The 14683-nt window shown below is 41.0% G+C and overlaps 1 protein-coding gene across 1 annotated transcript in view; it reads right to left on the bottom strand.

The window, feature by feature from the left end:
* The window catches only part of PLEKHG1 (pleckstrin homology and RhoGEF domain containing G1), a 147920-nt gene extending 133514 nt beyond the window's left edge, over positions 1-14406 (bottom strand). The window contains exon 1 of the mRNA XM_052645782.1: positions 14289-14406. Within this exon, the coding sequence (XP_052501742.1) occupies positions 14289-14406 (118 nt within the window). The remainder of the gene's footprint in view (positions 1-14288) is intronic.
* Between the last annotated feature and the right edge of the window lie 277 nt (positions 14407-14683).

Genomic DNA, 14683 nt, shown 5'->3' with positions numbered 1-14683 from the left:
TGAAGGACATAAGAGCAAAGAAAGAGGTGTGAAGGTGATGAACACAATCACTCTCACCTGATGTTACTCTGAAATTTGCCTTTGCATGTACTAATTGTGAGAAAAAGATAAATGTTAAGCGCATAAACTGTATAAATTATGACTCTCCCTTCTTTTCAGAGACTGAGCTTAACAACTGTAATCAGATTAAACTGTTTTCCAAATTATTTCTAGATACGAGCATTTATGGGTGACGGGCTTCCCTGGTGACTCAGCAGTTAAGAGTCCACCTGCCAAGCAGGAGACAGGGGAGACTCAGGTTTGATCTTTGGGTCGGGAAGATCCCCTGGAGAAGGAAATGGCAACCCACTCCAGTATTCTTGCCTGGGAAATCCCATGGACAGAGGAGCCTGTCAGGCTACAGTCCATGGGGTCGCAAAATAGTCAGACAACACTTAGTGACTAAATGACAACGACAAACGACAATGGGTGAAGCCACTTAGTCTCTTTTAAAGTGACAGGTAAACTCGAGACTTGGACACAAACCCTAACCCTGCCCAAACATACATCATCTGTACAACTGCTTTAAGAGGATAAATGAGGAGCTTTAGAACTTTCTATATTGCCTGGTTTTGAATAATTGGATTTTGTTACATTTCTCCATATTGTGTTCACTATAAATTAGTCTTCTTTTTCCTTGGGCATACTCTATTTTCTTATATATGTATTTGGAACTATTAAAATGGAATATTTCAATTAGCTGGAATAGGGTATTTGAATAATATATAGTCAGGTTATGGAGTCAAACCATTAATAAGCCAACAACTTCCTTAACTATCAACTATCTTTAAAAATTGATAGTAACACAAGGTAGTTCACAACTGACCTGCCAACATTTGCTCTTTATCTGAAATATAAAAAATAAAATAAAAATAACTAAAAATAAAAAGAGAAAAAGCATCAGTAGCCCACCAGAAGAACAAAATGTCTTCAAAATTTCATAAGAAACAGATTCTCCAGGTCTGTCAAAAAGGACTAGAGCTACTTTTTTTTAACTTTTTATATTATATTGGGGTATACCCAGTTAACAATACTGTGATAATTTCAGGTGGATAGCAAAGGGATACTTATACACGTATCCATTTTCCTCCAAACTCACCGCTCCCCACCACCCCCATCCAAGCTGCCACATAACATTGAGCAGAGTTCCCTGTGCTACACAGTGGGTCCTTGTTCGTTAATCATTTTAAACATAGCAGTGCAGCCATGTCAATACCCAACTCCCCAACTCCCCAACTATCCCCTCCCCAATCCTTCCTCCTTGGTAACCCTAAGTTCAGAGAACTACTTTCTTGAGTGGTAACAACGTGATGACATTTTAGATTCTTCACCCTAAAAAAGCATCTTTGGTATTAGAAAACAAACCACAGCATTTTCCCTTTGACGATCGGAGCTGTTTGTGTCAATCTCCCCCCACTGAGGCCAGCCAGAGTAAACAGATGTTTCAGTGGGTGGAGAAGTCACACTGGCCTCCACTGGTACACAAAGAGCTGACAACCCCTGCTGGGGTCATCTGAATTCTAAATGACCAAGCAGAACTATTGTAGAAGGCTCCTCCCTTCTAGGGCCAGCCTTGGACAAGATTTTGAAATATGAGGAAGCTAGTCCTGGACCACACTGGCCATCTCCCCATCCCTAGGCACCCTGACTTACATCCCAGTTGAGTGTCCTGAAATCTCCCCAGTCCCTGGTTCAACCCTGGCCACCCAGCACTCCTTCCTTCAAGGGCTGGGGCCCTAAGCTCAGCCCCCCTCAAAGATTCTGAGGATGCTGAGACATGGATCAAATAACCTGCCCAAGGCACACAGCTAGAGAGCTGGAGGCCTGATTCCAAGTTTGGTGCTCTTTCCATTACCTACAGCACATTAAATTGTTCTCTGGCCTAAGTGATTAAAATTTTACTATTTTATTCATATTTTTAAGCTCGAGAATTGACGAATTGTAATGATCTTTCTTCTTTCAGAATCAAATCATCACATACATTTTGTTTCATCTCCTGGAGGAATTTTTATTTATTTATTTTGTTGAGCTTTTTATTTTGTATTGGGGTGTAGCCAATTAACAATGTGGTAACAGTTTTAGGTGAACAGTGAAGGAACACAGCCACACAGGTATATGTATCCATTCTCCCCCAAACTCCCTCCCATCCTGGAGGAATTTTTAAATGCTTTAAACTGTTAGAATATTAAAAGGATTTCTGATACTAGCATGGTTCCCAAACAATCTTTAGCAAAATTTAGCACAGTTTATATGTACACACACACACATACACACACCCATATAAAATTGGAACCTACCAAAATAATTAAAAAATTTTTTTTCATTGGCCATAGCATAATTTTTGCATCTTTTCTTGGTAATTCAAAAGTAACTTTATTCTTGGAAATACAACAGTCTTATGGATCACAAGTAAAGAGACAATCACTTCTGTAGCAGCTTCCAAGTTTGATTTCTAAAACATCACCCACATATTCCATCTCAACATACAAAGAATACTCACCTGAGACCTTTGTCCCTTGTACTGCACAGATGATTTCTTATATCCCTGGGACTTAAAAAGCACTTGTAAAATGATGCTTATGAATTGGTGATTTATTTTTCAAATCCTGGTTAGCTAAAGACTCTTTTTGTACATTTTGCATAGAGATGCTCTTGTTCAGAAACAAATCCACACAGAGAGATCCAACGGAGCTGAGGAAAAACAGACCCTGGACTCAGCGCTGGTGCTGCTTGAATTAAAGAGACATGTGTGTGCCTTGGTGTGATGTGTGTGTAACTAGATAGTCAAAGTGTTTAGTGCAAGATTAAGAAGTGTCTAAATTCCATCCTCTGATTTCAAATGAAAACTGCAGATTTTCCCCCAGAGCTGGCAGCCTGCCATCACCACAGGGCTTAAAGCAGCTCAGGGCTTTGGGGAGAGGAGGGAAGAGACTTCACACACGGAGCGCTCACCGCCTGCGGCATCACCTTCGGTCTCCGGGTTTTAGCCTGAATTCCACTGCCAGACTCCCTAGACTTTCAACTTAAGCTAGCAAAGAAATAATTAAAAAGATATATGGGCTTTTAAAAATATTTACAGAGGAAAGACATTCTAAAATATTCTCTGTGATCTGAATTCTCCCTCATCACAACCTTAATATACAGCAGAGGCTCTGGACACTATTTTAGGCTAATACTAGTTTTCTGCAGTCTTTGCATAACTTACATAAACATATCCCAGATTCATTTGACTGACTGTGAAAGTGGTCAAGAAAATGATAAAATAACATTTTTTTAAGGTGAAGGTTCTATATTTGAATTCTTTTTTTTTTTTTTTATTTTAATTTTTTGGCTACACCATAGTGTGGCATGTGGGGATCTTAGTTCCCTGATCAGGGATCAGATGGGTGCCCCCAACATCGGGAATCTTAACCACTAGACTGCCCAGGAAGTCCCCTGACTTCTTATTTCAACGTTTCTTCCCCACTTTCTTCCACATCACAGTGACTTCAATAAGCACCTTGGGTCACTTTATAGATATTCTCACACAAAACCTCCTCCATTCAAGAGGGTCATATTGTATTTTCAAAAACACTTCAACAGCCAGATAGAGTTTCTCATGGAAACTCTCAAGTTGGACATCTGCAAAATAGCAATCATGGATTTTGGTGCCTTTGTATTTGTTCAGCATTACAATGAACACTTGCTAGTCCTTATAAGAATTACAAGGTCTCGTCTGGTCCCTAAAACTCAAGTGTCCCCATTTCAAAGCTGGGCAATTTGAAGCTTAGGCAAGCTATGTGACAAGTTCAAAGTGACTCAAGTGGAAATCCAAGAGCCAGGATTTTGTGTTCTTAACCACTGCCTTATACTTTAACATTTCAAGGAAAGGAGAATCAACAGTTTTCTCTACAAGGAAGAAATACTTTTTGCAGTCTAGGATCCTGCTCTATAGATCAGAGCTATATTTCTAATGAATTCCTAACATTTCAACACCTAACATCCTTATTTCAAACTGAGATCAACTAGAGGCAACTTAGCATCAACAAAAAAAAAATAAAAACATCAAAAAGGAGAAAACAAAACAAAACCCAAAGGCGGACAATGTGTTATATTGGCAGCTTTTAAAACATTTTTCAAAAATGATCAAAGATGAAAAAATTACGTTTGTGAAAACATCAAGCTAAATCCAAGTCTGGAAGCATAAAGCATTGAGCAACTTCTTTGTAAAGAAAATGGAAACCAGGTCGATTTTTCAAGGAGGACAAATATTGTTCTTTGGAACGGAAACTTGTTGCTGAATCTCACCATGGAGCAAAAGGCTTACAAACTTTAGAAAAAAAATAAAGTTCACATGGAAACAAAAACACAGAAACTTCAATATGGAGACCGACAGACGCTGTACGTCTTCCCAGTTATTTTCAAAGCCATTGTTGGCTATTCAAATGACCATGGAGAAGTAATAAAATACCAACAATTCTGGTATTCCAGGGGAAATGCTTATGCTCAAGCTTTTAAACTTTGTTTTTGTAAAATTTACAGAGATGATTAATGGAACTGATGACTTACAAGACTGTTCCAGGAATGGACTAGAAAACCTCTAAAAGATGAGAATCACTCAGTCATGAGGACCACATAGTAATATGGGTTTTTACTGTGTACCAGGTACCATTTTTATGCTTTAAAAAGTTAACTCATTTTTTTTAGGGGAGAATGGATACATGTATACGTATGGCTGAGTCCCTTTGCTGTCCGCTTGAAACTAAAACAACGTTATTAACTGGCTGTGTTGCTGTTGTTGTTTAGTCACTATGTCGTGTCTGACTCTCTTGTGACCCCAAGGACTATAGTCTGCCAGGCTCCTCTTTCCATGGGATTTTCCAGGCAAGAATACTTGAGTGGGTTGCACCATTTCCTCCTCCAGGGGATCTTCCTGACCCGGGGATTGACCCTGGGTCTCCAGCATTGCAGGCAGATTCTTTACCATCAGAGCCACCTGAGAAGCCCCGTTAACCAGCTATACACCAACAGAAAATAAAAAGATTTTTAAAAGATTAGTCTTTTCTTGAATTTGTATATAATCTTTTGTGTCCGGTTTTATTCAGAAAAATTATTTTACAAGCCATTCGTACTGTGTGCATCAGTGGTTCTTTTAGTATTTCACTGTATGGATATACCTCAATTCGTGCTTCCATTCACTTTCTGATGGACTATGTATAATAGTATGTATAATAAACTATGTATAATAGTTTCCAGTTTGGAGCTAATCTGAATAAAGCTGCCATGAACCAAAAAAACAAAAAATTAACTCATTTAATTCTCATAACAATTCTGAAAGGTAGGTATTGCTATCCTATTTTGCACTCAAGAAAAATGAGGCGCACAGGAGGGAAGTAGATTTCAAAGTCATCTATGAAGTGGTGTAACTGGTCTATAAGCCAGACAGTCTAACTCTGGGGCTGAAACGTTTACTCCCTCTGTTACACTAATTCCCTGCAGCTGAGCTCTGCATGTAAAGACAGGGATTATCCCCACATAACTGGACTATTAGTGGGTAGGAAACAGACATAGCTGCCATGTTCCTTCTGCAAAGGCTCTTATATAGACTAGACTTGTGACACCTCCGTCTGATGGTTCACAGCCCAGTTCAAGAGTGAAAGCTCCTAGCTAAACTGTGGGGAGCACATGGAAAGGTGAAGATGAGTGAAGCAATAAACATATACAAAGCGGTACCAATTTGGTGGGGAATGACTTCTAAACTCTTGTTTGATATAGCCTTCATTTTTTAAAGTGTTATTTGCATCTTTTACTATTTCAGACGGTAAAGCGTCTGCCTACAATACAGGAAACCTGGGTTTAATCCCTGGGTTGGGAAGATACTCTGGAGAAGGAAATGGCAACCCACTCCAGTATTCTTGCCTGGGAAATCCCATGGACAGAGGAGCATGGTGGGCTACAGTCTGTGGGGTTGCAAAGAGTCGGACGCGACTGAGTGACTTCACTCATTCACTCACTCACTCACCATTTCACTCTGCCTCTCAAGCCGTCCCAAGCTCCCTGAGATCTTGACCTGGGCCATTCATGGTCCTGTATCCCCCTCATGGCTTTTGCAAAGCAGATGCTTCATGGATGTGGCTGTGTGATTTACATGTTCTGCGGCCACCCTCCCACAGAGGCTGAGCACCAAGCTGGCTCTTCGTGGAAGTGAGGCATGAAGATGTGTGGGGAGAAGGGGTGAGAAGGCAGCCAAATGTTAGAGAACAAAGCCTTGGCAGCTGGGAAGAGACAGACCTCACGGGGAGTGGTGGGATGATCCAAGGAAGTACTGGACAATGACCAAATGGGGTAGTTATTGATGCAGGACCTCAGAGTCTATCCCAGGGAATTCAGAGACTCTTCCATAGCCAATTTGGATCACTGGCTCATGACACAGGGGAGGAAAAGAGTCTGCCAAGGGCTTTGTTTGCTGACACGAGAGCTTCCAAGTCCCAGAGTCAAAGAGATCAGAAAAAAAAAGTCAAAGTCTAGAATCAGTTTCTGGGAATGGAGGAGACACTGCTGAAGTCACACATTTTACTTAATAATATTTTCTTATTATAATGTGCTGCATGGGAGGCCACCAGTATGAAAATACATCTTCGCACTCTTCTGACAAAGCAAGTAGAAGCATAAAGAATTACAGAGAGATAGTGAAGCACATATATCCACTTCTGTTCCCTAGTCTAATCAGCTCTGAGGGAGCTTCAAAAAGTTCCCACCACTTTTTCAACAGAACTAATCTCACGTGCCGAGTCCAGAGTGAGAAGTATAATCAAATAGAGAAGTACATGTGGGGATAGAGCTTAGTAGCAGGGGGTGAAGCTGATCATGACCTGAACTGAATCTGGCTGGAAAAATCATTCACTAGTGTGAATGTGGGCAAATTGCTGAACCCCTTTGGATCTCAGTTGCTTCATGTGTAAAATGGGGACAATCTGGCACTTACTGCACATGGTTGAGAGGATTAAGTAATAAAGTATGTATCCAAATGTTCTGCGGCTGCAGATATCGCTCAGTTATAGCTGAATCTTTGCGACACCATCGACTGTAGCCTGCCAGGCACCTCTGTCCATGGAATTCTCCAGGCAAGAATACTAGAGTGGGTTAGCCATTCCCTTCTGTATAGTCCATGGGGTCGCAAAGAGTCAGACATGACTGAGCGACTTTCACTTTCACTTTAGCGACTGAACAGCAACAATCGTAGGGCCCAACAAACAGCCAGAGTTGTTTACATCTCCCCTGTGACCCAGAGTATACCCTGAACCACCCCTTTATCTAACTCTCACACAAAACCCCAGGGTTAGGTATCCGACAAGCAGGGGGAGCCCGTATGTCCCAAGGCCAGCTAGAATTATTCAAACTAGCCAGTCCTAAGCTGTGGACCCTGCCCTGCATGGGCAACCCCACGGAAATGCCAATCAAGTCTGACCTCGGCTTTCCTTTCATTTCTTTCTGCCTCTTGGACAAAACTGGTGTGTCCCCATGTGGCCTTACATGGCATGCCAGCACCCCCATCCTTGGGAAATGTGAGTAATAAGAATCTTTTAGTGGCATAAGTCCCTCCATGTTATCATTCAGTCACTTCCATAAACTAAGATCCCATGAGTACAGTCATTGAGATGATGGACCTTATGAGCAATTGCTATAAAACTTTTACAAAGGCCATAAACATAATGTTACGTCTATGTATCTTCTTTCCACCTTTCCTTTCCTTACTGTCAGTTTCAGCGTTTTGGGGTGAGTCATGACAATGACCTCTTTAATATATTTTGTCAAATTCAATTTCTTGGTTCCTCAAGCCATATCTTTACACAGCTCTCTTCTAAAACTCAGAATGCAGGTTTACACTCTGCCAAGAAAGTTTGATATAGTTTCATGAGGTCTGCAGCTCAAGTCCACACTCCTAACCTTGGTAGTTAGCCTTCTGGTGTCTGGCCAGTTACTGCAGCCATATTAGACTCCCCAGCGCTCCCCATGAGTACTACCAGCTTTTCATGCCTCTGGGCCCTTGCTCAGGCTGGTGTCTGCCCTTGGGATGCTCTTCCCACTCTTCTCTAAGTATGGCACATGTGGCCTCTGAGTGAATTTGCTTCTATACTATAATTGCCCCGACAGTAAATAACCAAATTAATTTCAGGCCTTTGGTTTCACTTAGGGGACACTTCATGCGTGAAAAAAGGTTGGAAGTGTAACAGGAGCAAATATTTACTTTCTATTAGCCCTAATTTCAGAGTTGAAAATACCTTCAATGGTTTGGAAGGCCCAACTCAAGTTTTATCTACTTGGGAAACCGTACTATCTCTTAAAATTAATCATTCTTTCCTCCAATATCCATTTACCATGTATTTAATTCTGTTTACTCATATTATATTTTTTGCATTTCTTTATCTTTGTTTTCTCTAGGTCCCAAATGCTCTTTTGGGGTCAAGGATAAGCCTTAGATAGATTTTAAAAGCTGTCATCATAGGAAAAAGAAATCTGTAACTACGTGTGGTGTTGAATGTTAACTAGATTTATTGTGGTGATCATTTTATAACATACCAAAATCAAATCATTATGGTGTCTGTCAATGATATATGTCAATTATACCTCAATTTTAAAAAAGGAGAAGCCTTAGTAATTCTTTAAACTTTCTAGCATGCCCATTAGTCTTACATATAAGCAGTTCAGTGAATATTTATTGAATCATAAGCCCTATGATTATTCTAATTAAAATAAGGGGCTCTTATCAAATGGTAATGATAGTTAATCATGGGGAAATATGGGGAAAGGGATGCATAGCTTGTCTAAACTAGTAAAATTAGTACAATTCAGAGTATAAGAGTCTATTAAATCCCATCAGAAAACAGTCACAGATACAGTAAATTATTTTCAATCATTACTGTCATATTTAGTCATTACCATTCATTATAAAATGGAGCTAATTTTAATTTTGGTTTATAAAGATGAAACAATTTCATCTTATAGGTAAAACATACACCAAGCTGTGATTTCTCAGGGTTCATTTTACTCTTGCCTAATGTTGCAGCCAAGAAATTAAAAGATGCTTGCTCCCTGGAAGGAAAGCTAAGACAGATCTAGACAACGTGTTAGAAAGCATACACATCACTTTGCTGACAAAGGTCCATATAGTCAAAGCTATGGTTTTTCCAGTAGTTGTGTACAGATGTGAGACCATAAAGAAGGCTGAGTACTGAAGAAATGATGCTTTTGAATTGTGGTGCTGGAGAAGACTCATGAGAGCAGTCCCTTTGCAAAGAGATAAAACCGGTCAATCCTAAAGGAAATCAGTCCTGAATATTCACTGGAAGGACTGATACTGCAGCTGAAGCTCCAATACTTTGGCCACCTGATGTGAAGAGTAGGACTCATTGGAAAAGATTTTGATGCTGGGAAAGATTGAAGGCAAAAACAGAAGAGGATGGCAGCGGATGAAGCAGTTAGATAGCATCACTGACTCAGTGGACACGAATATGAGCAAACTCTGGGAGATGCTGAAGGACTAGCGAGCTTGGCGTGCTGCAGTCCATGGAGTCACAGAGAATCAGACACAACTTAGCGACTGAACAACAATAACAACACATGGGGTATGATTAAGAATTCCAGTTGGAATTGAAAGAAGCCAAACAAACTACCTGAAACTTGTCCAAGGCCTAAAGAAGGAGATGGGCCAGCTAACTAGAAGCCCAGATCCACCCCTGGTCCCCATTCCTTCAAGCATAGGCTGGAGCTGAATGAGGGGATCAGGTGTGGGTAAAATCATATTTTCTTTAGTGGTTACCTGAAACTTCCCCTGGCAGGTCCTCAATATCTGGTGGTGAGCTAACTTTATCATCTGACTCTGCTCCCAGCAGAACTGTTGAAAAAAAGAAAGTCGACGGAGATTTACAGCTACCTTTTCTTACTAGCTGGGTGGTTGAGCTTGGAAAGGAATGAGAACCATTCCATTCATACATGGAGAAGCTGTTCCCCAGCCGACATGATGAGGGAAATGGTGGTTTAGAAAGAATCTTAAAAATTACTCAAAGATGATTACAGGCTGTCACTGAGAAATGAGGAAGGAAAGGCTTTCTCTTCGACTATAGGGTGTCGAGTCCTACAGCCAGAAATTATTATTTTATATTGAGGCCAATGGTAGTCTGTACGCCTTTGAAATGTGAAAAGCAATAATAACTTCAGCACCTGGTATGACTTATAAGGCATCAAGATAGATTATACAGGTTGGCCACGAAAACGAGGCTCCTGCCTTGATAACATTTTGCGGTTCATGTTTCTGAAGGCCCTGCCATCAAAAAGAGTCACTGAGCACCAATCATAGATCACTGACGATGGGGGATTTAGAGTATCAAGCCAGAGGGCTCTAACTGGGCTCATTACCTAACGGAGGCCCATAGGACCAGTGGATGGTGGGTGTGGACTCTGCTATGCTGGAAATGAGTGACACGGCCAAGTTTTTCGGGCATTCATGGGCACTTCATTGAGGAACAGAATTTCTGAAATAGCACATACACAAAAATGGACATGATTTCACTCAACAATGCAAGTCACTTTGTTGCATTTTTAAAATATGCAAATGCAAATGAACTTATCTTTGAAACAGAAACAGACTCACAGACAGAGAACAGGCTTGTGGTTGCCAGGGGAGGGGGAGGGATGGAGTGGGATTTGGGGATTAGCAGATGCAAACCGTAGTACATTGAATGGATAAATAACAAGGTCCTACGGGATAGTACAGGAAACTATATTCAATATCCTGGGATAAACCATAATGAAAAGAATATGCAAAAGTGTGTCTGTGTGTATAAATGAATCACTTTGCTATACAGTAGAAATTAACACAACATTGTAAATCAACTATACTGCAATAAAATTAGGGAAAAAAATGAATGTGCAAAAGTTTGTTCTTGGTTAGATGTTGAGAAAGTAGGCTGGGAATCATCTGCAGCAAAGGTATCCTTTGATGACTTATTTCCAAGTCCTCATCAAGGGCTTCATTTCGCATCCCTCCTCCTTCTCATGTCCTTTACAACTTTTGAAACAGTCAAAGCATAATAAGAGCACATTTTAGTTAAGTGTGGGCTGCCACATAAGCATACATGTACATCCTTAGTTATCTGGACAGAACTGGAAGAAACAGAGGTAAATTTTGTATTTAAAGATAAACCCTGTGAATCATCCCAATCCACCCTTGCCTCCAGTTTCCCTACTTCAGGGAGGTGTCAAAAGGCTTCTTCAACTTGCAAGAGTTTCTGTTTCAGTCTGACTGCTCTTAATTTCTGAGCCCAGCACCAAGAAAGAGTAATGAGGTCAACAGCACCGAGAGCAGCTATGAGCTGAAAAGACTTGTTTAACATCACACTACTAAGCAGCTGGGATACTCTCTAATCACCTTAAAAAAAAAAATCACCAACCAGGCTCTGAAAGTGAAAGTGAAGTCGCTCAGTCGTGTCCGACTCTTTGCGACCCGTGGACTGTAGCCCACCAAGCTCCTCCGTCCATGGGATTCTCCAGGCAAGAGTACTGGAGTGGGGTGCCATTTCCTTCTCTAATAGGCTCTAAACATTGTCAGATTTCCTGAGTTCACTTTGGACATGTCACAGTTTAACATATTATATATGTTACTCTACCAACACTCTACTCTCAATATTCAGTGATTCTATGGCATGTGAAATAAAACTCTAGCTGTGTGGAATAACTGCAGCTGGAAATTTTTACATCAAAAGAAAATACCATTGCTCCAGTAAAGAAAGAACTAAGCATAAAGATTATATTACTTTTTATTTAAATTCTCTTTGCTGGTACCTACTTCCCTGGTGGCTCAGACGGTAAAGCGTCTGTCTACAATGCAGGAGACCTGGGTTCCATCCCTGGGTCGGGAAGATTCCCTGGAGAAGGAAACAGCAACCCACTCCAGTACTCTTGCCTAGAAAATCCCATGGACGGAGGAGCTTGGTGCAGGCTACTGTCCATGGGGTCGCAAAGAGTTGGGCACAACTGAGCGACTTCACTCACGTAAAAGTAACACCTTATAAACTATTCATCTTGTCCAGCTCAAGATAAATTTGTGGAATACTCTAGACCAGTTCTTGGACTAGACATGAGGGGTTAAAAAGGATTTTTAAAAGATTAATCTATGGCCCCTGCCTTTAAAAAGCTAACTGAAAACAAATACCTTTCTAAGAGTCTTTTCAGACTTTAAATAAACATAAAAATACCAGTAGACCAAAAAAATATCTCAAGGTTTTTCTATGACCAGGTTAGAAATTAAGATATATTTAAGGAAGGGAGAATAAAATAGAATTAAAACATACTATCCTTTCAGCCATAAAAAGGTATGAAGTTCTAATATGTGTTGTGATAACTCTTGAAAACATTACTCTAAGTGAAATAAGCCAGATGTGAAAGGAAAAATACTGTACGATTCCATTTATATGCAATATCTAACCTAGGGACATATCTAGAGGCAGGAATTAGGTTCAGTTCAGTTGCTCAGTCATGTCTGACTCTTTGTGACCCCATGAATTGCAGCATGCCAGGCCTCCCTGTCCATCACCAACTCCCGGAGTTCACTCAGACTCATGTCCATCGAGTCAGTGATGCCATCCAGCCATCTCATCCTCTGTCGTCCCCTTCTCCTCCTGCCCCCAATCCCTCCCAGCATCAGAGTCTTTTCCAATTTAGAGGTGACCAAAGGTGGGGGCAGGAGAGAATAGGGAGTTACTGCCTCATGGTTACAGAGTTTCTGTTTGGGGTGACGAAAGCTTTACAAGTAGACAGTGGTCATGACTGTATAGAATTATGAATGTAATTAATACCACTAAATTGTACTCTTCTAAATAGTCAAAACAGCAAATTTTATGCAATATAAGATTTTTCTATAGCTTAAAAAATGAATAATATAATGTACCAGAAATTATTGAATTGCATCCTTTAATGAGTGAATTGTATGGCATGTAAATTATATCTCAATAAAGCTGTTAAAACAAAAATCCCTCGCTTGTTAGCATACTACTTTGTCATCTTGTAAAGCTCTGAATATTCTTAAATAAATGTACCCGGAGTGCAACAAGGTGATCAACATTTGAAACACTACAGTTCACATTTCTTTCTGATTGCCAGATGTCACCAGTGATCACTGACTCTTCTGGCACTTTAGAACACAGCAGAGCCTTCTATCCTTTTCATATCCGGTTAAACAACGAATTGTCTATCTTGCCATGAATAAACATGTAAGACCGTGTTCACAGTAGCCTCTTCAGTTGATTCACTTTGAATACCGTCAGCGTGAAAATTATGATCGGAAACCACCATCAGAGCAAAACAAACTGTAACCTGAATCTTCATACCTCTCAACTGTAGGTTAGCTAGAGACCAGAGAAAGTCAGTATCTAGAAAAATGCGGCACATACGCATTTGTTGAAATGAAGGGATAGTCAGCCATCACTGCTTGGAACCTCTCAGAGCTCTGAGTCAGGTAGAAGCCTTTTGAGGGGTAGCGGGCCAGCTCAGAAAGCTGCCGGGAGTCGATTTTTTCTGAGCTCATCCCTGATTCCTCTGCCGGCTCTGTGCTTCTCTCATTGGTCAAACATCAGCAAGCCCAAAGAGTTCCCTTCTAAGTATCCTTAAGAAGTCCAAGGTCCAGACAGAACAGAATGAGGTCAGGAATTTCCAAAGAGTTTCATTCCAAGGGAAATTTCTTTCAAAGAAGGCCACTAAAGCCCTTGGAGTGAAGTTAACAGGCAAGCTACATTTTGGTCATGAATTCTATTGTTGCCTCAAAACAAGAGTAACAGAAAATAAAAATAATTAATGAGGAAAGCCAGAAGCTAACTACTTTTACCATTTCCCACACCAGAAGTACCAAAATGATACAACTTGGACCAGAATTTGCCAGAAGCCAGTAAACCTTTTCTGTTCTACTAGTCGAATATACATATCATAGAACCAGGACACATGTTAAAATAAAAGCTTTTGAAGGAAAATAGGTGAGATGATTATCTTTCATTGTGCAACCACTGAAGGTCCCTATGTCTTTGACTTGGAAAAGCGAAAATAAATCTTCCACCAGTGAGTTAGCCATAATTCATAATAACCTGAGAAGAAAAACAGACTAAAGATGTATCAATTCTCTTTGAAGGGGGGTGTGTGGGGGGAAGCTCCTAAGCTCATTATCACCTTCCTGAACCCTTTAAAAAGAAAACTAGGCAGTCATAGCAAAGTCACAAACCTACCTGGAGTCTGAATTTCATCTTGGCTCTGAGGGATAAGAAGCTTGGATTCTGCCCTTCGAGGAGAGCTTCGATTTCTCCACCCTCTGACCAGAGCCCCCACCATGGTGGTGGACAGCATGTCCCCAGGTGGCCGTGGCCCTGCTGGGTGTCCGGGACGGGATGGACAGCCCTGTCTGGCTGCCACCGTCGGGAGAACGCCGTCCACCTGTGATGGAGCTACACCCCAGACAGACAGGTCCGGGCAGTTCACCCGCCTTTGGCCTCCACCCACACACTCATCCTGTGTTGCAGATCCTCCTTCAGGAGGCCCAGGGAAAGTGGGAGATGAGACGAGCAAGGGCAGAAAACAGAATAAACAGAGATGGGCACTACGCAGACAGCCCATCCAGAGGAGA

Source organism: Budorcas taxicolor, chromosome 9, assembly GCF_023091745.1.
Source record: "Budorcas taxicolor isolate Tak-1 chromosome 9, Takin1.1, whole genome shotgun sequence".
Lineage (NCBI taxonomy): Eukaryota > Metazoa > Chordata > Mammalia > Artiodactyla > Bovidae > Budorcas > Budorcas taxicolor.
This window is presented reverse-complemented; position numbering and strand designations above follow the sequence as displayed.